At 39.2% G+C, this 21,520-nt stretch overlaps 1 protein-coding gene and 1 long non-coding RNA gene across 3 annotated transcripts in view; both read left to right on the top strand.

Moving 5' to 3' along the window:
* Positions 1-7,117, top strand: part of LOC135241237 (low-density lipoprotein receptor-related protein 1B-like) — a 457,371-nt gene extending 450,254 nt beyond the window's left edge. Inside the window, exons 90-93 of the mRNA XM_064311460.1 lie at positions 960-1,050; positions 1,142-1,292; positions 4,973-5,047; positions 5,992-7,117. Coding sequence (XP_064167530.1) covers positions 960-1,050; positions 1,142-1,292; positions 4,973-5,047; positions 5,992-6,132 — 458 coding nt within the window. The 3' untranslated portion in view covers positions 6,133-7,117. The remainder of the gene's footprint in view (positions 1-959; positions 1,051-1,141; positions 1,293-4,972; positions 5,048-5,991) is intronic.
* A 9,474-nt stretch (positions 7,118-16,591) lies between these two features.
* Positions 16,592-20,921, top strand: LOC135241200 (uncharacterized). 2 transcript variants are annotated; one of them, XR_010325932.1, is made up of 3 exons: positions 16,592-16,920; positions 18,635-18,779; positions 18,924-20,921. It is a non-coding gene; the product is annotated as an uncharacterized LOC135241200 (long non-coding RNA). The 2 variants fall into 2 exon arrangements; XR_010325931.1 differs by lacking the exon at positions 16,592-16,920 and adding an exon at positions 17,049-17,146.
* The last annotated feature ends 599 nt before the right edge of the window (positions 20,922-21,520 follow it).

Raw genomic sequence — 21,520 nt, 5'->3', positions numbered from 1 at the left:
GAACTACCCACCAGAGTTTTGCATAACAGCGGTCCATATCGAACTATTAACGAGAGTTTTGCTTGACAACGAAAAAACGATATGCCCAAAGGGCCACGGAAGAATATTTTAATTTTAGCTGGTTAACTTGATATAAATTCTATAGTAACTATATAGTAACTAATATTTAGTCATTATTGCCAACCATTGCATAAGCAGAATAAACCACTCCGGGCTGTCCCGTTATTGGAAAATAATGTATTTTGGGGTGGTTAAGCATCACCACACCCCCTCATACAAAATTTTCCAATAACGTTACAGCCCATCATGGTTTATTCCTTACACACATACCAGCAAATTTTCAGCATGCGGCAGGCTATTAAAATGCATTATGACTATATACAAATGGGATATTATTGACAAACCAAAAAGTTTTATCGTAATTGACATCAGAGAAAGCAACCAAAACTTACTTGAAAATGACTTTGTTTTCAAAAGCCAAATATAAATGGTATGACTGTAGTCATTTCTTTCTGCTTTGCTGAAACGAGTTTTGAAATGTTGATTATTGTCCACAATGCCTACTATTTACCTTTGGTCAAACCATATTTTCCATGCATGTAAAAGAGATATTTTCTTTTCACAAATACACAGGTTATTAGCAGTTCTGTAGATGAGAACTGCTAAAGCATCATATATTAACTGTGCAGAATTAAATATTTTCTATCTATAGGAAATGGGACGAGGGGATTAAGCATTTCCCATTTAAATAACATGAAGGAATGAATGAATTGGGGAAGGAAAGATAATGTAAACTAGATGGTGTGTGTGTGAGTCGTGCATGCGTGTCCATGTGCATTGTTGTGTGCACGTGTACTGTGTTTGTATGTCCATGTGTGAGTGTGTGTGTGTGTGTGTGTCCGTGTGTGTGTGTGCGTGTGCATGTGTGTGTGTGTGACCCTTTGTGCTGTGTTTTGCAGGCAGCATAGCCATCATCGTCCCTCTGGTCCTGCTGCTGATATTAATAACCACGGTGGTGGCGGGCGTGTTCATCTGCAGAAGGAGGCAAAGGTATGACACTGCGCTGTAAATTCCCTCTGGAGAGAAAAACAGCGCCGTCGCTCTCCTCCGTTCTCACCGCCCGGCGTGTTCCCCTTCTCAGGGGCAAGAGGGTGGAGCGGCAGCCCATGACCAACGGAGGGATAAACGTGGAGATCGGGAACCCCTCCTACAGCATGTACGAGCTGGAGCACGACAACCACACCCACGCCGGCAGTCTCCTGCACCCGCACTTCAGACTGGACCCACACAAGGTACACACGCACACACAGGCGCACACACACACACACACACGCACACACAGGCACACACACACACACACACGCGCACACACATATAGGGACACACACGCACACAGGCACACACACACACACACAGGGACACACACACGCACGCACACACACACACACAGGCACACACACACAGCACAGGCGCACACACACAGGGAAACACACACACGCACACACACACACACACGCAGCACAGAACAGTCCCCTGTATGTGAGCACAACCGGCTATACATCTGCACAAGGTACACACACACAGCACAGAACCATCTCCTGTGTGGGAGCACAACCGGCTATACACAATTATAAGGGCAGGAAAGGATGTGTGTACTCATGAGTCACCATCAAATGTACACCGTACTGTATGAGCATATATGAGAGTATATGAGTGTAGCAGTACAGCACTATGTATACAAGAGAATAGTTGAAATAATGTTGTCTTTAATTGGTAATACTTATCTATGGATCCGCACATATACAGAAAAGTGGCAGTGAGCCAGAAATGGCTAAAAAACATGAAATCAGGCTGAACATACAGTATACCAGTCTTTATTGGGGATTTTTCAGAGAAGATTGCTTTAAATACCAGTTCTACTCTTATTTCAATGCACACATTGCACTGATTACAATATACAATACATTTCTAGTACAGCTACTATTTATATAATATAATTACCTAGTATTAAAGTTAGTTTAATATATAGGTATTGTATGCTAATACCTGCTAATATATAGGTATTATGGCTCAATCCCTGCTTCTGTCTAGCCCTGGGTTCTTTGAGAGGGGCGAGTCTAGCTGGGTACTGTTTACGGAAGAGTGCCAGTGTGAGCTGTGCAGTGTAATTGCTAAGAACGATACTAAAATGAGCCAGAATTCAGGAGCCCCATGCAGGGAGGCTGTCCCGAAACCCAAATCAGGTGATTGGCGGCTCGCCCACTCCAGAGGCTCCTCCTCCTTTCTCGTCGGCGTGGCTGGTCTTCCGGCAAGGCAGCAATGGCGGAGTCAAAGCTGAAGTTCTGTGCCACTCCACACATATAACGGCTAGCACAAGGACCAAAGCTTCCTTCTCAGCAGTGGAATAAGTTTTTTGACACTTGATTTGCTTCTTGTAGAGCTACGCTATGAAAAACACCACAGAGCTGAACTACTTCAGCTCACAACACCCACATCAGAGGCATAAATCAATATCTCTAATGGTGTAGTGAAGTCGAGTGCAGTTAAAATAGTTTTGCACAACAAGCTTTCTTTTAATGGCCTGAAAGCCCTTTGGGAAGTCTTTTAATTAATACTTTTCTGCAACTGAGTGGTTATGGGTTTGGTAATGGGTGACAGAGTTCTCAGCAAACTGTCTATAGGCCCCGTACACACTAAACCTGTCTGTTATGCAGAACACCAGGCCTGAGATGGCCTCCGCTATAGGGAGGCAGTGGCTATACCATTCCTTATCCTGCTACATGCCCTGGGTAGTTGTCGTGCCTTTTGCAGCTTTTGGAGATTGATGTCCAGAACAGCTTTCTTAATTCATTCAATGGAAATGCACAAAGAATGAACATGTTACTCCTAGCTGTTAAACAATATGAAAACATCAAAATACACAATTATTCAGTTAGTGTCACACGATTCATACTTATTCAGTCACAATGTAATATGATTCATACTTACTCAGTCACAGTGTCACACAATTCATACATATTTGGTCACAGTGTCACTTGATTCATAAGCGTACGGATGGTAGCAGGGGCATTTTTTAATACTAAAAGGTGGGACTGTGCCTCAGTAACTGAAGTTTAAATGGCCTTGGTTTGCATGTAACCTGAAGAATGCTTTGACAATAGCAAAAATGTAAAATGAGTTGGAGGAAGACCCTCCAGTGTTCCGCAGCTGTACCACAGGTGACCTCCACGTCCTCGGAGGTTCTACCAAAATGGCATAACCTCCGGAAACACCGCCCGTTTCATCAGTATTCACTGCACGTGCTCTCGGTTTTTTGTAAAACAGGATCACTCTTCTGTTCGGTGTCACACTTGAAAACAGCTCCTGGAATCTCGTCTAGATCAGCAAAAACGTCTCTGCGAACATCATCCCATTTTCTGTACGTTCTGCTACTTCTTCAGCTTCTTGTTAAGCTGTACGAGCCTGAGAACTGGTGACAGTGTTTGATGGGAAAATACCAGCAAATTCATCCTCTGGCGCTTCAGTACTTGGCTGAATTTGAAGGGTTTTACACGCCCATCCCAAAAATAGGATGGATTACTCCCTGTACAGAGTAAATAATCGCACCTATGTTTACCTGACCATTCAAAATGTTGGATTTCTCCATCGCCAATAACATAGGGCACCTAAAGATTACGTCCGATGACAGTCATCAGTAGTAATATCAGCAACTGCTGGAATTGTCTAAATAACCTGATCCATTGCACAACATAGTTGGATTAATTGTCATTTCCGCATTCAACAAGCTAGGATCCACCTACAGATATGTGATGGAAACAGTCATCTGTTTTGAAGATATGGCTGAGACATTGTCTTTATGAAATGAAACCTTATAATCATCTGCAACAACCAAGTTGTCAAGTTATGTTCATCAAGATTTGCACAAAAGCTAAGAGAAACACCGTTCTTAAAATCTTCTGCAATAATTGTCTCAGTTTTGTCAAAGGTCTAGTCTATTTTACTTTTTTATATTCAAAGTCTGTCATTTCTGTCTGTAGGCTTGAGGTACTCGTTCATAAGCAGATGACATCACTGTTAACATCATGATCATGATCTCAGCATCTACATCCAAATACTCTTCTCAACTAAAAATCCTTCAGTTTAAAACAATGGCCATGTTTAGTGACCTTAGTTGTCCACCTTCAATGAATAAAGTTCTTCCTCATTAAACTTAGGCACCAGATGGATGTTCCTTGTTCAGTACCTGCAGCTTATGCTCAGTCTCATTTGTCTTTATCGCACATTCATGCTGTAAATACATTTATCCTCATTCTGTTCTTTTCAGTTCATGTTTATTGGTTCGCTAAAACCTACATGACTATATTTATGTCTATAAATCATCTTTTTAAATACGGGTAAAAGTTTTGCTGCAGATGATCCGTTAATTGTCAAAGCTCAGCATCACTGAATGCATGTCACTTGATCTGCAAACGCAGATTCAGCAGTTCACAAGCCAATTTTCCATTTGAGAATATTTTATAGCAAAAGATAAAGGTGGATGTTGGCAATATATATTGGGTTTTTATACAAAGTATGAGATATTTGTGCAAAAGGTAAAATATGTATTCACAAATATGTGTACTTTTGTGCACAAATGAGTGCCAATTCATTTAAACGAGAAAGATGAAGAGGGCGGGGTTATCATAGATAGCCAGTAGCCAGAAGCTGATTGGTCAGCGTAGGCTTAACATTAGCACTGAGAAGAGAGGGTGCTGCATGTGAGGGACCTACAGTGACAGCAGCAGTGTGGGCGGAGTCTTCAGCTGTGTGATGCATAACCGCAGACTCACTCATCCACTTCCTACTGTATGTTTGTTCATGGTCACAGGTAAGACTATAATGTACTAGTATGAAAGAAATGAAAGTAAAAGAAGGAGTTACCATGGGAATACCATGTCACACATGGGCACTGTGGTTTTTTTTTTTTTTTCAGGGCTGGTGTGTTCAGTCCAGCGATGCCCGATGCCAACAGACACACCCCACTCCAAAGGAGATTATTCCAGGAAAGGTGAGCAGTAACCCCCCCACCCCCACCCCCTCCCCTCAGTGCAGTTTGCTCACACACTCTAGGTCAGGGGTCTGAGGTCGTATCAGAAGAGGGCTGTTTGTAGGTGCAGGTATTTGTTCTAGACCGGCACTAAACCCCTGATTCAGAGAATCAATTTCTTAATTGAAGAGGATCTTTAATTGAATGGTTGAATGACCTGTTTTATCGCTGGTCTAGAACAAAAACCTGGACTGACCCCAACCCCATTCAGACAATTTAGGACACCGCTGCTGTAGACAGAAGCAGAAAGCTCGTCCTGTTTGAATTGTTTAATTTCCCAGCACTCTCGTTCATAAAGTTAGACGGGTAATCTTTTTCCTCTGACGCATCGATCCTGCAAGTCCTACGGTTCCAGACACACATTAAGCGCAGACGTTTTCGAGGAGAGTCGCGCTACTGTGTTTTGTTCATTATTAAGCATCTGATGGTGGCATTTACGACACGTAGTTAAGCTCTTTGGCTTTTTTTCATCTGCTCTCAGCCAACTGAAGCCAACTGAGACTGCTGTCTGACAGCTCCGCGGTGCTTTATAATTTAAAGAGAGAGCTCTTGTGTCTGAGTCTTTTAACGCCGCTCGGCATGTAGATTGAGGTGAATCCGACCGCAGAGCATCCCGAGGGTAAAAAGTAACTTTGACGAAGCTCGGTGACAGGAAGCCTAGTGCACTCGTTCTCGATCGGCGATCAAGCCTTCGGGTTACGAAGAGAAAACGAAAAGAAAAACATCTGTCGGCGTTCCACTCAGCCGACGACGTGGTCTGCCGTCACCCGGTTAGACGGCGAAGTCTTCATCGACACATTTCCGCGTTAGGGCTAATGGTTTTCAGCGGAGTGGAACGACACGGAGCGCGTCGATTGTGTTTTCGTTCTAATTGTGCTGGATCTTTTTTTTTTTTGCCGTTGCAGCCCCTGAAGTACTCTAACCCGGTGTACCGGAAGACGTACCAGGACGGGCAGAACTGCGGGAAGCCGGCGGTGAACATCGCGGAGCGGAGAGAGCTTCTCCCAAAGAGCGCGGAGTCCGCGATTCAGGAAACGGCGGCGTAGCCTGATTTTCACACGCCTCCTCCTTTTTTTTACCAGCTGTATAAATGTACAAAAGAGGAAAAAAAAACAGACTTTTCTATGTCCTATATCAGGTTCTGATGGTATCTTTCTTTCGTTCGTTTGGTATCGATATTACCTCTGTTTCATTCACGCGCTGAGAATTATTCACGTTAAAACGCTGCTGATACACGGATGACCTTATGCACCATTTATCGATGACTTGGGCTCAAACGAGAAGTCGTTTTTGTTTTCTTGTAATGTAGTTTTTCCATTTTACAGTAACTAAACAGATGTTTTTTTTTTTGTTTGTTTTTTGTTTTTCTATTGCTGAGATTAAATGAACTGTCAGATTTGTCTGTTTTTACCGTTTTTGACTGTGTTCTGCCAATGCGTAACATACGCGATAATTGTCCGTACTCATTCTTTTCCGTTGTTTTCTTTTTAGTCACGGTTATCCTTATTTTAATGTCTTTACTGTTAGGCTCTGTTATCAGTTTGCCTTTTTTTCCTTAACATTTTTCAGAATACAGTTTTTTCAGAAAAAGTACTCAAACAGATGTGTGCCATCTTTATTGCACCAACCTGTGCCAATATATTATTCATAATTGCTTATTCACTTTCATTTTAATAGAAATTTTACACCTGTTTTTCTCTAATTGGCGATTATTTTTAGCCAAGTAATGTATATTCCATACATTCAAGTGTTGAAGTAATTGAGAAAAGAAACGTTCCATGTTCTACAGGTAATACACAAATTATGTCTCAAATACCATGTCAGCTGACGTGCACACGTGGAGAGTTTATTCCAGCTGAACGTGCACTCACTGATTTATTTTACATTTTGGCAGACATTCACATCCACGTTTGGAGACACATAGATATAAAAAAGCATTGCACTTTTATATCTCATGTTAAGTTTAGCTGCTTGTATTTTGAATAAATGTAGTTTTATACAAAATGTGTGAAATAAAATGTTATTACTGGCTCTTCAGGAAAATTGAATATTTCATATTTCACAATATCTTTAAATAATAATTTAATTATGGTATTTCTGACAATTGCATTTTCATGTTGTGCCTTCAAAAATGTTTGCGCATGTGTGTTTACACGTGTGAATGTGTATGTCTGTGTGCACTGCTGCGTCTGGTGTACGTTGCTAACATGGCGTTAGTGTGTTATGTGTGTATCTGTGTGTGTGTGTGTGTGTGTGTGTGTGTGTATGCGTATGTGTGTATCTGTTCCTGCTGAAACACAAGCCATTTGAGCAGTCTTTGTGACTGAAGCTCCTGCCATCCATGCCCCAATAATGAATCCTCTTTCAAAAGATCAGGGTAACCTCTTAGCGCAAAGCCCCTAGTGGTCGGCACACCGGCGTGCCGAGATTGCTGAACTCAGCCATTCAGTGCTACTGCAACCAAAGTATGCGATAAAAACAGAAACGCTTTGTTGTAGTTTCATTAGTAGATAATGTATGCCAAATGCAGAGTTTCGCAGTGCCACCATTGTCGCTCCGGTTGTTCTTTTAATAAGTACCCCCTGCAGTCTCATCTGCAACTACACCCCCTACCCATGACATAATGGACAATATTGTCCATTTGGGCATTCATAAAAATATTTTTTCACCACTCAAAAATTGTGTTCCGTCATAGCAAAAAATAAACCCGACAATAGCCCTAAAATATGCCAATGCAGCAGTGAAAACGCCGATCACTGAATAACGAAATAAACAAGACAAATTTTCCAAAGATTATACCATGTCGTTCTACAGTCAATATCAGGGACTAAATATTTAATAAATATACAACCAGGGCAGTTGCTTGGAATTCTGGGCACCCTGAAAGAATATTAATATGGGCCCCCGCCCCCTGACTTTTCATCGCCAAAGATCAATTTTACACAACTTTTTTCTTAAGACTATGTATTACCATTTTTTCTTTTTTTCTGTTCCTCTATGTTCTTGACAGTGCCTGACACAATACACCCAATTAGTTTTCTTTTTTTCAATTAACCACTCAACAAAGAGTCACTGGGTATTATTATGTAAAAATCAAGCACCTGGTGCAACACACCCAAACTCACATTATACTGGCTCAAGATAATCCACAAGGTGGAGCTGTTAGTACTCAAATCACCAAGGTAGGCAGCTATGTAACATCTCTGTTAGAATGTCTTGCAAAATAACAAAAATAGAGAACATAATACTTTCTTGTAAAATGTATTGTCAAATCTGGCCTGATTGACAATTACTTTATTCAGTAGGTGAGAGTATAAGCTTTCTAACGATGTATAACATGTCTATTTTTGCTTTTGGAATAGCGTTTTATAGGTCAGCGTAACCGATTTTTTTCTCATCGCATTCGCACACGAATTCACTCTGTGGTAGCAGTAAAAAACACTGCACTTGACGAAACGTTGTCAACAGTTTTTCGTAACTTTTTTTGGACTTCTGAGCATAACTAAGACATACGTTTGCTGATAGACCTAGTTGACAGTTTTCTGGAGTAAAACAAGCAGATAGAACTATCATTGATTTGCTGTCTCTGTCTCCATCTGCTGAACACAGATACGATTTCATCATTGCTATGTAAGTATTACTGCTCAAATTATTTCAGTTATATACGTTATTTTTGAAATTGAGTGTCTTTAAATAGGTTAGTGGTATTATATAATGTGGATATTTCACAATGTAATGTGAGCGTTAGTTAGTAGTGTAATAGTTTTTGTGATGCATGCAACAGTGATGACGTAAGAATTGGAACCTTGCCAAAACGTGGTGGACGGTTGAAAATTGTTTTCATGTCGTTACATCCCCATAGAAGTAAACATACGAGAGTACAGAGCATAGAAATACATACAAGAGTTAATTCTTACACATTTAGGTACTGTACCACATTGTGTGACAATATTTTTTGCATTATTTTTTAATCTGATATCAATGTTTCATCTTAAACCTTCATAAGGGGCTCATTTATGTGCTTTATAATGGACAAAAATAATTTTATTCATTTTTAGAGAGATTTTGGATGTTTCTGGACCTAGATATTTTAGACCATTGTACTGATGGAAAGCTTGTAATTCTCACTTGAAAATGATGCAACAGTGAGTTTCCTGAGTCAAACAGAATTTTCAGTGAAATATGTGAATATGTTGTGATTTACAGCAATGCATAATTTAGACATTTTGGATAGATTTGGAGACGCTGCTTACACTGCTTAATTTTTGCCTCATAGATCTTTGGTAGTTTTACATATACACCCGTAAATTTTATGAACTTGTTGTCAAGAGGTTTTTGATCCACGACATGTATAGTTTAACCTGCTGTACATATGCAATCTCTCAGTATTTCATTGCAAACTAAAAAAGAGCAAAGATTTTTTGCCAAGACAATTGTATTTGTGGCACTTTATTTCTTCCAAAATTATGAATATAAACTAATCTATGTTAGTATTGTAAATGGTACAAATGTCTTGCTTCATTTAAGCCATTTTCAAGTCTCTGTGGTGTTCACATCTGGAGTTATAAAGCTTTAAATAGGGTACCCCCTAAATGGGCAAGGATTGGTGATATTTGGCATGTGCACTAAGGGGTTAAAGTCACTTAGATCTTTTCCTCTTGCCATCTTGATCTAAAATTGAGGTCAACTGGGCCTGCTCAGCATTTTTATAGATGCCACAGAGCATGATAAGATGTTTATTTCTTAATTGTATCATGCAGTATACCTGTTTGGAAGCATCTGAATTTGTTATGTGTCTCCACTCATTTATTCAGGTTTCTCCTATAATTTGGGGTTTCAAACTCTGTGATAACCCAAGAACCACAATATCTCTGAACAGTTCCACTCATCCCAATATATTACAGCATTTAGCAGTGATGATGCTTTGATCCAGATTCACTTACAGCAATTGCATTTATTGCGGTCCTCCCAAGTGGAACCCCCAAACTCTGAGTACCATGCCTAACCCTAACCCAACCCCCCCAAACTTATAAACATATTCAGCCAACCTAACAGTCAACAGTCTGCTTTATCACTTCCTCATGGACCACTCCTAACTGGGTAAAGCAAAGCAATGAAGGTGTGCCTTGTGTGTGCCTGTATACATCAACATAATCTTAACAGAAGTAAATGCTCATTTTGTCTGTGTGAGTCATACAAACATGAAATTGTCTTAATCAAATCCAATCATAGAGCCTCAAGGGGAAACTGCAGTTATTTATTTGAATTATAATTTTTGTTATTGTTATTTTTTAAATACACAATTCTATTGGCAGGTCCACTGTGGGAACTTCATTTTGTACCCCAGGACAACTAAGTTGGAAAATGTGAGGAAGATTATCCTAAACATAACAAATATGGATAAATATAGCATTACACACCATTAAAAAAAATATGTATCTAATTTTACAGTATTGCCTATGATTATTAAAATACTTTACCACAGCACCAGAATGAGTGGATCAAAAGCCAAAGAACTGTGTTCCCCTCCCTATAGGCCTACACCCACCTCTGTGCAGGGTTGTAATCGAACCAGTTGGGAACTCGTAGCGCTTTGCTTGAGATGCATGATCGGTGTTATGTTGCATCTCAAATGACTATTAATTTCCTATCAGAGTTAAAAGACAAAGCTGTTTGAATTCTTCTCTTCTCCCATCTTCACCATGGCAACCGACAGATAAGTGGCCCACAGCTGAATAGGTCTACTCTGTTCTTTTTTTTTTGTTTCTTTTTTCTTCCCTGCCCTCCACCTACATGTATTCCCTTTGTTCAAGGACATCTTATGAGCTTCATCACATTAAGTTTCTTATTATGATGACTGCTAAATCAGCATGCAAAACCTTAAAGTGCCAATGCACAGAGCTACTCTCGTGAATCTGAACAGCAATATGTCTACACGAATGGCATTAAAATATACGTTTGCACCAGGCCATGAATTGCTCACTTGCACTTGTTTGTGTTTGTGTAAATTCCAAAATATTTCAAAATGTAACATTACATAATTTATGGTTTACTTTACATAAAATATATTAATATCCTGGTGCACACGTATAAGTTTGTCAGTGAGCAACAGGTGTAATGTGTACATATGACTTTAACGAGATCAACATCACACTTTGACTTCTGTTGTATTTAGTGCACTGTAATGTTACATAGCGGCTTGTTAGAAGTTAATAGCCAGTATAGTTTTCTGCTTTTTCTTTTTTCGTATAATAGATCCACCTGGTGTGTTTTGGTGCAGAGGATAAGGACACTGGTCACTAGATCCCCTCCAAGATCCAAGGGCAAAAATGCCACGAGGCACTATTTGTGTTAAAGCAAAGACCCTTCCATTAGATTTTCACTGAAGTACGGAAGAATTCGCAGGAGTATTGGTGTCAAGGACAGGAGTGAGTGTTTTTGGTGATTAAATGGCATGGAAATAAGCTGGAGATAGACAGGATGTCTGTGTGGATTTATTAGGCTTACAACAACTGGGAACCAACCACGGAGTATCTCCTTTTAAACCACAAGCACTTTGTACGCACATCTTTGAATTTAGTGCGACTCAAATATACTAACAGTAAAGAATTTTGTGTGATTATCATCTTTTCATGAAAGCAGAAAATGGCAGCCGTTGGCTTGAAAGAAAAGGCTTTTCCTTTCATGCTTGCTTCAGTTCTTTATTATCAATATCTGAACTGAAATTGATGGATAATGAATAATGGACTCCACAGTCTACTGTGTGACACAAAGCAAAAAAAATTCTTGAACATTCTACAGTGCTAAGATCACAGTTATTTTTTGCAAATGGTTCTGTGAGATAATGTCACGTATTCAATGTGAAATTAGATCTGACATATTACCATTTCTGAGAAGGGGAAAGAAAATTTTAGTAGATTGCTTTACTCAATATTGCTGTTCCATAAATATTACACTGTCTAAGGTTTCCATAATAAGTATACAGTGATATATGTTTATATAAATTATGTTATGGCAGGTTGTAAGCAAGAAATGGATACCTTCCAACAGAAATTCTGTGATACAGAACTTGTTATAACACAGACATGAAGGGCACCGTGATGCTGTATATAAACATAGTCTGTTAAATATCATTTAACATATTTTTCACAATGACATTGTAAATGGTTTTAAGAACAGGTGGATGTAATGGATATTATTAAAATAAAAAAACTGAAATTTTAATGAAGTTACAACAGGTTTAGCCTCGCCAGCCTCTTTTTCACTTTGTTCAAAAGAGCCTGGCCGATGCCTTGACGTTCTAGGCATAAACGAAGGAGACAACCTTCCCAGGATAGTTGTATTTTCCCAACCAATCGGAGTGCAGAGGGGCGGCGCTCCAAATGTGGTGACGATTTTGACCAGGCGAGGTCTGAAACATGCACCGGAAAAACATTACCGGAGGCAAACTTTTACAAAGACCCACATCAGTTCGCCACTATCTGGGGAAAATGGCTAGCGTTAACGTCAGAGCACCGACCACACCATCAAAGTTTATCACCGAGATATGCAGAGTCTGCGGTTCATGGTTCAATAATAAAAGAAACAAACACAATTTATTTATCGGTGATAAATTTATTTAATTTATTTTTGGTTCAACAATTCTACTTGCTCCTCCATTATTGATTGTAATGGGAAAACAATGAAAACCATTGCATCTTCTGGCCATTTTTCTGGGTATTTATTTGATAGCAGACTGCATACCGTAGGCCACGCTTGAAAAATTAAAAACTTTTGCCAAATCTTGTAGGCAAGCAAGCGAGTATCCAAACATATGTGCTGAAGGTCCTTCAATGAAGTCACGCCATGTATTTGGCAAGTCTGTGATATAACAGAATTAAAATCTTCTTTGAACTTGTCCGTAATTCTGTTTTTAGCAGATAATTTGGGTTAGCTCGATATCTTCGTCTGTTTTGCTGGTGTGTTTCAGTCGGGACTTAGATTGCAGCACACACGGAACAGAGGGAGTGTTGGGGGGGGGGGGGGGAGAGAACTGGTACATTGAGACAGACAATTCGATTAACCAATAGGGAAGCTGCCGCTGGGAGCCAACGGCAGAGGCTCCTCCCTTTTGCCCCAGAAAGTACATGCGTTCATCCAGACAACATCAGGTTGATTTCCTGATTGGCTCAGCTGTTAAAGCCCTGACCTTGACAACAGACTAGGGCCTGCATCCAAGGCATTGCTGCTTCAGCCAAAGCTTGACTTTCAGCTACATCTGAGCAATCACTGAGTCACTTATGCCCCAGGTATTCAAACTCGGTCCTTGGGACCCTCTGTATAAAATGAATAGGGCAGCAGTGTAGTATAATGGGAAAGGAACTGGTCTTGTAACCTAATGGTGATGGGTTTGATTCCCAAGTAGCTCACTGCCGTAGGATCCTTGAGCATGGCACTTAACCTGCATTGCTTAAGTATATATCCAGCTGTATAAATGGATGCAATGCTATTTAAAAAGTTGTGTAAGTCACTCTGAATAAGAGCATCTGCTAAATGGCTGTAATGTAATGCAGTGGTTTTCAGTCCAAACGACATTGCCATCCCAGAATTTTAACAAGCTGTTATTTTTTCTTAATTCGGTGCTTTTCATGTTTAGAGGGATTATTCACCCTCTTAAACCGCATTATGTCAGCAATAGCTATGCATGCCAAGAAGAATAAAAGTCCCATGTTCACATTCTGCTTATTGTGCTATATTGAAAATAAATGCATAAAAAGAGGTTACAAAATTGTTCAACGGATCAAGTTAAAGATTTCCATGAATCAATAGCCAGCTAACTGGTGAAGGTGTGGACACACGGCCATTAAAAACAACCATTTGGTCGATACTGAAGAATTCAAAGACAGAGAAAATGATAAGTTAAACCTGCTTTGTTTTAATAAGTTTAAGGGGAAAAAAACGATTGTTTACTTAAACACATGCTCAACAACCTAATTAGGAGCCTATTGATTCCCCTCAGTCCTGAATTCCATCAGTTTAAAATGTCTGTTACCTCTTTTTATGCAGTTGTTTGCAGTATAGCACAATGTGAACATGAGACTTTAATTGTGATTGCATGTATAGCTATTGATGCAATAATGTGGTTTAAGAGGGTAAATAATCCCTCTAAACGGGAAAAGCACCTAATTAAGAAAAACAATCAGAGTCCCAGGACCAAGTCTGAATACCTAGGACTTACAGTAGGCAACGGCAGGACAATATTGAATTAGACCCATCAGAGTAAACTGGACTGAACTGGCCCATAGTTACTCTCAATGAAGTCTGTGGTAGCTCTGATATAGTACTGTACAGACAGAAGCAATGAGAACTGGTTAATTTTCATTTAAAAATTAAAAACCTTTCCACTTTCCATAGTATAAAATAATGCTCTGAAACATCATATTTATGATTTTTCAGCTAATATCTGACACACTCGCTTCAAAATGTTAGTTTTGCAAAAACATGCTTTCTGGACACAAAATTGATGAATGAGTTCACCTATACTTTTTCACTTATCGTGAGCACATCATTACGCACGCAGCCACTGACAAATGAACTGTGTTATTCATACAAACTCTTTAATTAATCCCTGGGGGCTCCTAACATATGACGTTGTGAACAATAGTACGTGGAAGAAATAAATGTCAAAATGTCACTGGTGACATATAACCCTAATTACAGCAGGTGGCGAAATCAAGACCCGTTGGCTCGTATATACCGGCCTCTCGAGCGACCGAATGTTAAATGTGCAGGTCCAGGGAGGACCCGCCTGAAGTAATTAACAAAGTCGAGACCCTGACAGCGTGATGGAATGGATTGTGAGAGTGCTAGCCGGTTCATAAATGAAAACCAAGCAGCTAGCCTTTGTGGACTTTCAGAAACAAAACAGCCCCACGTCACATATTCACCACCATATGTCACAGCAAAGACGAAGCTTAATGCTAGAATTTGTATGGATTTCATCCAAAATTTTTTTGTAAGACCAGTTACTAAATTGTGCGCGCAAATGAAGTTTCATAAATCATTCATATGCACGTTTTATTTATGCATCACAAATATCCAGAAAAGCGTGTGCATGTGAACAAGCTTTACTACTCCACTCAGTGAATGCCTTCAATTAACCTTTATGTGGTGGCGTATTACTTATTCCTTATCTTATTTGCCTATTTAAATCTCTTTGAAATGGCAGTAAAACACTAATAAATAACACAATTGTAACTGAAGTAAAACGTAAGGAACGTAATGACAGAAATGCGAGCAAAAAATAATTATCTGAACGCGAGATTGAGCTGTTACTGTAGGTTCAGGCAAGAGCACGTTTGGTCCCATAAGCAGCTGAGAGATCGGGAAGGGGAAACGTGTCTCATGCCTGCAATACTGCTGAACTGCCACAGGGAAGAGTTCCTATGCGTGGTCTGGAGCTTGCGTAGAGGTAGACTAATTTTCATGACAATTTCCGGGTTTATAGATCTCAACGTTGGCGTGGATTTCAGGGTAAACACAATTTACGGTCAAATCTGTGCGTTTTATGCATGACACGAACATCCCTCTATTTACAACACACGTGTACTTTAAAAATGACTTGGATTTAGGGCCAGTAGGAGGCGCTCTAACACACATTATTACAGCTGTTAATATATGGCTAAAGAAGAGGCACAAGAAGTAGCAAACAGTATTGTTGAAACAGAGCTGCACACAAGGAAGACTTGCGCCACATGGTGGTTACAGCCCTCCCAAATAAAGTAATGAGGCAGTGCTTGAGATACTCTGCTCATGCTAGCCACACCCTTTAGCAATCACTGCTAATATTTTATGAGTAAATTTAATAATACTCAGTCCAAGTAACAATTATTCCCAAATCGCCACCACAGATGCCTGTTACATGGCTACAAAACTCACCCGATAACACAAATGTAATGTGAGCATGTATACAACTAGGGGTTCTCTACGATTTCAACACTACATCCAGCAGACTATGCCAGAGTAGGGCGCTAGCCAGTGCTTATGCCCACAGCAGACTGCTGTCAGACTGCTGATGGGAACTGCTACGCAATCAGAGAAGGAACTGCAAATTCCCCACAGATATGGGCAGTGATGTCTGGACCAGATGATTGAGGAGCGGTTTCTCTCTCTCTCAATGATTTATTACTTCATAATAATGAAAACGCATGATTTTTCATCCATCAGAAATGAAAAAGCACATATTTAGGATTATGCTATCTTTTTTTTTTTTTTTACTTTCTGAAGTTTTTATCTTATGTGCTTTGATGATTTAACTGTGACATGCAGTTTTCATCATGCATATCTTCAAACACATTTCAACATTTAATTTAATTTATTTTTTCATTATGATGGAATGCAGATGATTTCTCATCTATCTATATGAAATAATCACACTTAGGTATATGAATTTTCACTTTTTCAATCACACGTATATATATGTGACGGGTGCTGGAGAAAAGGTCCGCAAGTCGCAAATCTTGAAATCGCGCTAGGAGGCAAAAAGGTTTTTTTACTGTTTTCCTTTTTTCATATTACGAAAGTTAAAGTGTTGAAGAAGTCACTCAATAGAATAAACAACATTTTTAGGGTCAATAAATACTTATAATTTGTCAGCAAAGTCGGCTTGTTTTAGTGATTCTTACAGCCGGGTTTTGGAGGCGTGATGCGGGTGCAGTTTAATTAGCATGTTTGATTTCGTTGGCTATTGTCACTTTGTTTCGGTCAAGCCACCGCCCATAAATAAAGCCGTGTGGTAGTAGCCTATGTTTGTTTACTGTGTGAGGTTGCTAAAATGGCGGACGCTCAATCAGTAGGTGAGAGTATAAGCTTTCTAACGATGTATAACATGTCTAATTTTGCTTTTGGAATAGCGTTTTATAGCGTAACCGAACATTTTCTTACCATGGCATTCGCTCTATATGGTAGCATTAAAAGACGTTTAATCGTTTTCTGGAGCAAAACAGAAGCGGATATAAATGTCATTGATTTACTGTCTCTGTCTCCATCTACTGAACATAGATAAGATTTCATCATTGCTATGTAAGTATTAGGCTACTGCTCAAAATATTTCGGTTATTACGTTATTTTAGAAATTGAGTGTCTTTAAATAGGTTAGTGGTATTATGTAATGTGGATATTTCACACTGTAATGTAAGGGTTAGTTAGTAGTGTAATGGTTTTTGTGACGCATACAACAGTGATGAGGAGTGTTGAAACATTGCCAAAACGTGGTGGCCAGCTGAAAAATGTTTTTATATCGTCCCATTCCCATACAAGAAAACATAGGAGTGTACAGAGTATAGAAATAGGCTACATACAAGAGTTAATTATTACACATTTAGGTACTGTGCAGCATTGTGTGACTATATGTTTGCATTATGTTTAAATTATATCTATGTTTCATCTTAAACCTTCATAAGGGGCTCATATGCTTTACAATGTACAAAAAGCATTATATTCCTTTTTGGAGAGATTTTGGATTTGTTTCTGGACCCTTAGCTATTTTAGACCAGTGTTAATAATTTAGACATTGTGGGTAGATTTGGAGATGCTGGGTACACTGCTTAGTTTTTGCTTCATAGATCTTTAGTAGTTCTACATATCCACTCTTAGATTTTATGAAATTGTGGTCAAGAAGTTTTTGATCCAGGACATGTATACTTTAACCCGCAATCTCCCAGTATTTCATGGCGAACTAAAAAAGGAGCAAATTCATTTTAGATTTTTTGCCTTGACCATTGCATTTGTGGCACTTTATTTCTTACAAAATTATGAATATAAAGTAATCTAAGCTAGTATTATAAATGGTACAACTGTATTGCTTCATTTAAGACATTTTTGTAGTCTCTGTGGTATTCACATCTGGAGTTATAAAGCTTTAAATAGGGTAACCCCTAAATGGGCAAGAATTTACAGGTACTCTAGTGGGGGAGTGGTTGGGGTGGAGTTAACTAGCTATTGTTCCCACCCATTATCTCCCTGTGAGAAGTGTGAAAAGTTCAAGATCTTTCAAGGGGATTTTCTCTGCTACTTGATTTTAGGAGTACCAACATTCAAATAAGCATATCTTCTTCAACTATTTTCAGATTTCAATGTATGACACATCATTTGAAAGCTTATAATCTGCACTTTCGTAATCTGTAAAAAACTGAAAAATGACCTTGCCCTACTTGCGGACCAAAACACCAGCACCTGTCACATATTTTTTCGACTTTTTGGATGTCTGTTTTATATTGACATTATGGGTGGCTCTGTCAAGTATTTTCTCTCCAATTCAGTCAGCATCAAACCAAATTCCTGGTTTTAACTGAAAGAATAAACTAGATATAGAGTTCCAGAAGAAACTGTTCCTACGTCTGATGAATATAGTAAAGACTAGAGACATAGAATTGAAAGTGTCACAGTGAATGGACCAGTTTATTGGACTAATGGGGAATTTGGGTTAATTTCTCTGGCCACCTGTGTGTTGGGTTGCTGTGTGCATTGTCTCTCCCCTTCTACTTTCACAACCACTTTAACTAATTACAGGCACCGTCGGCCAATTGGGCTGCTAACAAGCCGCTGGGACGACACAACTGATTGGCCAGCTCTGGAATTAAAGGACCGTTTGAGCTTAACGAGAGGAGGAACTTGCTGTTTCTCCATTACCCGACCGCCTCGACCGAGAAAGAGAGTATGTGACTGCCATGGCTCACTGCCTGCCTTTCCCTGCTTCTAAGGGACGTGACACGTACCTGTGCTAGGGAGTGAATGTGTGCTGAATGTGATGCCTACAAGCCATGCTGAGCGTCTGTTTTTGTTTCTCTTTTGCCTACAGACCCAGGTACTGGCTGAGTAGGAGGATGCTGCAGTAACTCATGTGAATAAACACATCTGAAATGTGTAGCATTTGTCAAGACTGCGGTGAGGTAGGCCACATCCAAGGTTGTCTCCCCTGCCGTCATGCCAACCCCACAGGTTTTTAGGTACCGCAGTCACTGCAGGGCGAATGACTGAGAGAGGAGCAGTAACATTGTCCCCTGTAGGGGTGAATCTTCAGAAGGCCGGGTCCACTTACATTATCGCACACTTCTATAAGCCTTCGCCAGAGCATGTGGCCTTGTACGGCAGCAACAGTCCTGGGACCCGCTATGACACCAGGCGTGGACAGAACCTTTAACTATAACTCAACTGCTCTACAACATTACGATGCCTGTACAGCACAAAAGTATGACTACGACCACTGTTTTGGAGTTAAGCAGAAGATTTGTGTTTCGTAGCAAGTTTCTACAAGTGTCTTTTGAAAATGTTATTAGTGTAACTTGCTACTAGATAGCTGTATGACTATTTTTACTGCAATGAGGAGTTAATGATTTTGTATACTACATGAGTCTATAGCAAGCAAAATGTAATTCAAAATTTCTGACAGTAAACTCAGATAGTAAATTGAGCTTGTCATCACAATGACAAGGACGGAAGGTCAAAGTTTTCAGTTACCTTGGTAATTGTGCAAGCTTTTTTAATGGCCAGTTAGAAATTCTATGGCACTTATAAAGTTCCCTCGATTCAAAGCAGCGTTTGCATTTTTAAAGCCTTATAGTTTAAAAGTATAAAAAGAATCACTAACAAGCAACATAGGTCAGGAAGTTTATGGTTGTGAAATCTATGTCTAGAATTATAACTGGAATAATAATTACAATAAGAACTATTCTTTTAAAGAACTGTAGTTTGTGCCTTCAGCAAGCAAACTAATTAAAGGAAACATAATGGGATAATTAAAATGGAAACAATTAATGGAAACATAATGTACTGCATATCAGTTGCTTGTCACACTCTGATTCTGCTCAGTCTGTCCTTGCTTCATCGGGAAAATTTAATATTCAAGTAGTTATGCCTCATTGGGCTTATAATGTTTTCCCTCTGATTTCGTTTGAAACTTTTAATAATTTGAGGACACCTTGGGCCTCTTTCACAAAACATTTTTGAAGTTCCAATGAGAAACCAATGTGGGGATCGTGAAACACGGAAACATGCACAGAACGTCAATTTTGTGTACATCTCAGGTGTATCGGGTGACGAATGCCGATTTTTAATAAATTGGCTGGGCGTGCCTGTTCATGTAATTAGTACAATGGAACTTAGAAACTCCCTGTAGTCCCATAAAAGGCATGCCGACTTCAGGGTCATGTGCAAACCTCAGCCAATCATCGCTCTCCACAAACATACCTGGTCCCTAAAGATTTGCTCCCTCTCCAAGGCACAATTAGCCACGTAATTCAGAAGCAGCAAATACACTTGTTAACGGCTGCGTTTGACTACACACTTGTGGGTCTTGTAAATATAGTCACTTTCATCAATAAAGGAAATGTGCTCCCAACAAAGTATCGCAAATTAAAACAAATTATTTGAATGTACTAGGTGTTTAGAAAAAAATTGTCATAAACTGAAATAAAATTAAAATAAGGCTTCGAAAAAATGAACTAAACTAGGACTAGAAAAGCTCTTAAAACTAACTAAAACTCAACTGACAATTTAAAAATGTTTTTTAAATAAATGAAATAATTTTAAAAATGTGTTTTTTCTTTACTCAGATTTCCTTTGTCTAACATTACATTTTGTCCAAAGATGAAACCATTTTGTGTGACAAACACGCAATAATATGAAATCAGGAAGGGGACAATTTTTTTTTTAACGGCATGTATTCTGTTTGAAGAATATTATGTGTTGGCAAACCAAGTTCAAGTCTGAATATATAATTAGACATTTTTCAATTGAAGTAATTAGAGAGTATGGAGCTCTGAGCATCCTCTACTGCACCCATGATGATGGTTGGAATACGTACTGTAGGTCTGCCGGACAGAACCCTGTTATTTTGTGAATATGGTGCCATTGGTTTGTATTAGCCTCCCTATTCTTTAAAGCCAGGGATATTAAAGCTTTAGGAAGTCTTTCAGTCTGTGCACTCATGCATTGGGCTGAGCCATGATATGTCATAGGCTATAATCTGGTATAAAGCCACCATGGCATGTGTATGTGTGTGTGCGTGTGTGTGTGTGTGCGCTCATGCCTGTGTGTGTCTGTGTATATGGAAGTACAGACAGAAAAAAGTATGTAATAATTCAGCAATATATTTGGTGACCAAATTCTTAAATGGGAGGCATGCACAATTTGTCAAAAATGTTGATTTGTCATTAATGGTATCCGACTGAGTAACAAAATAGCAGACCAGCTTTGCAGACAAGAGTAACATTATGAAAAAAGGATTTAAGGTAGTACACATACAGCAATTCAATTCTGGTAAGCTATTGTTTTGGTGTATGTTTTTCCACTTGTAATTATTTTTATTTATTTTTTTGCTATCTGCAATTAACAATATGAAGTAGAGCATATGTATTGGCATGTAAAAAAAAATTAACCATTTAAATCATGTTTTTG

This window comes from Anguilla rostrata, chromosome 15 (assembly GCF_018555375.3).
Source record: "Anguilla rostrata isolate EN2019 chromosome 15, ASM1855537v3, whole genome shotgun sequence".
Classification (NCBI taxonomy): Eukaryota; Metazoa; Chordata; class Actinopteri; order Anguilliformes; family Anguillidae; genus Anguilla; species Anguilla rostrata.
The sequence above is the reverse complement of the archived record's forward strand: the minus strand, read 5'-3'. Positions and strand labels throughout refer to the sequence as shown.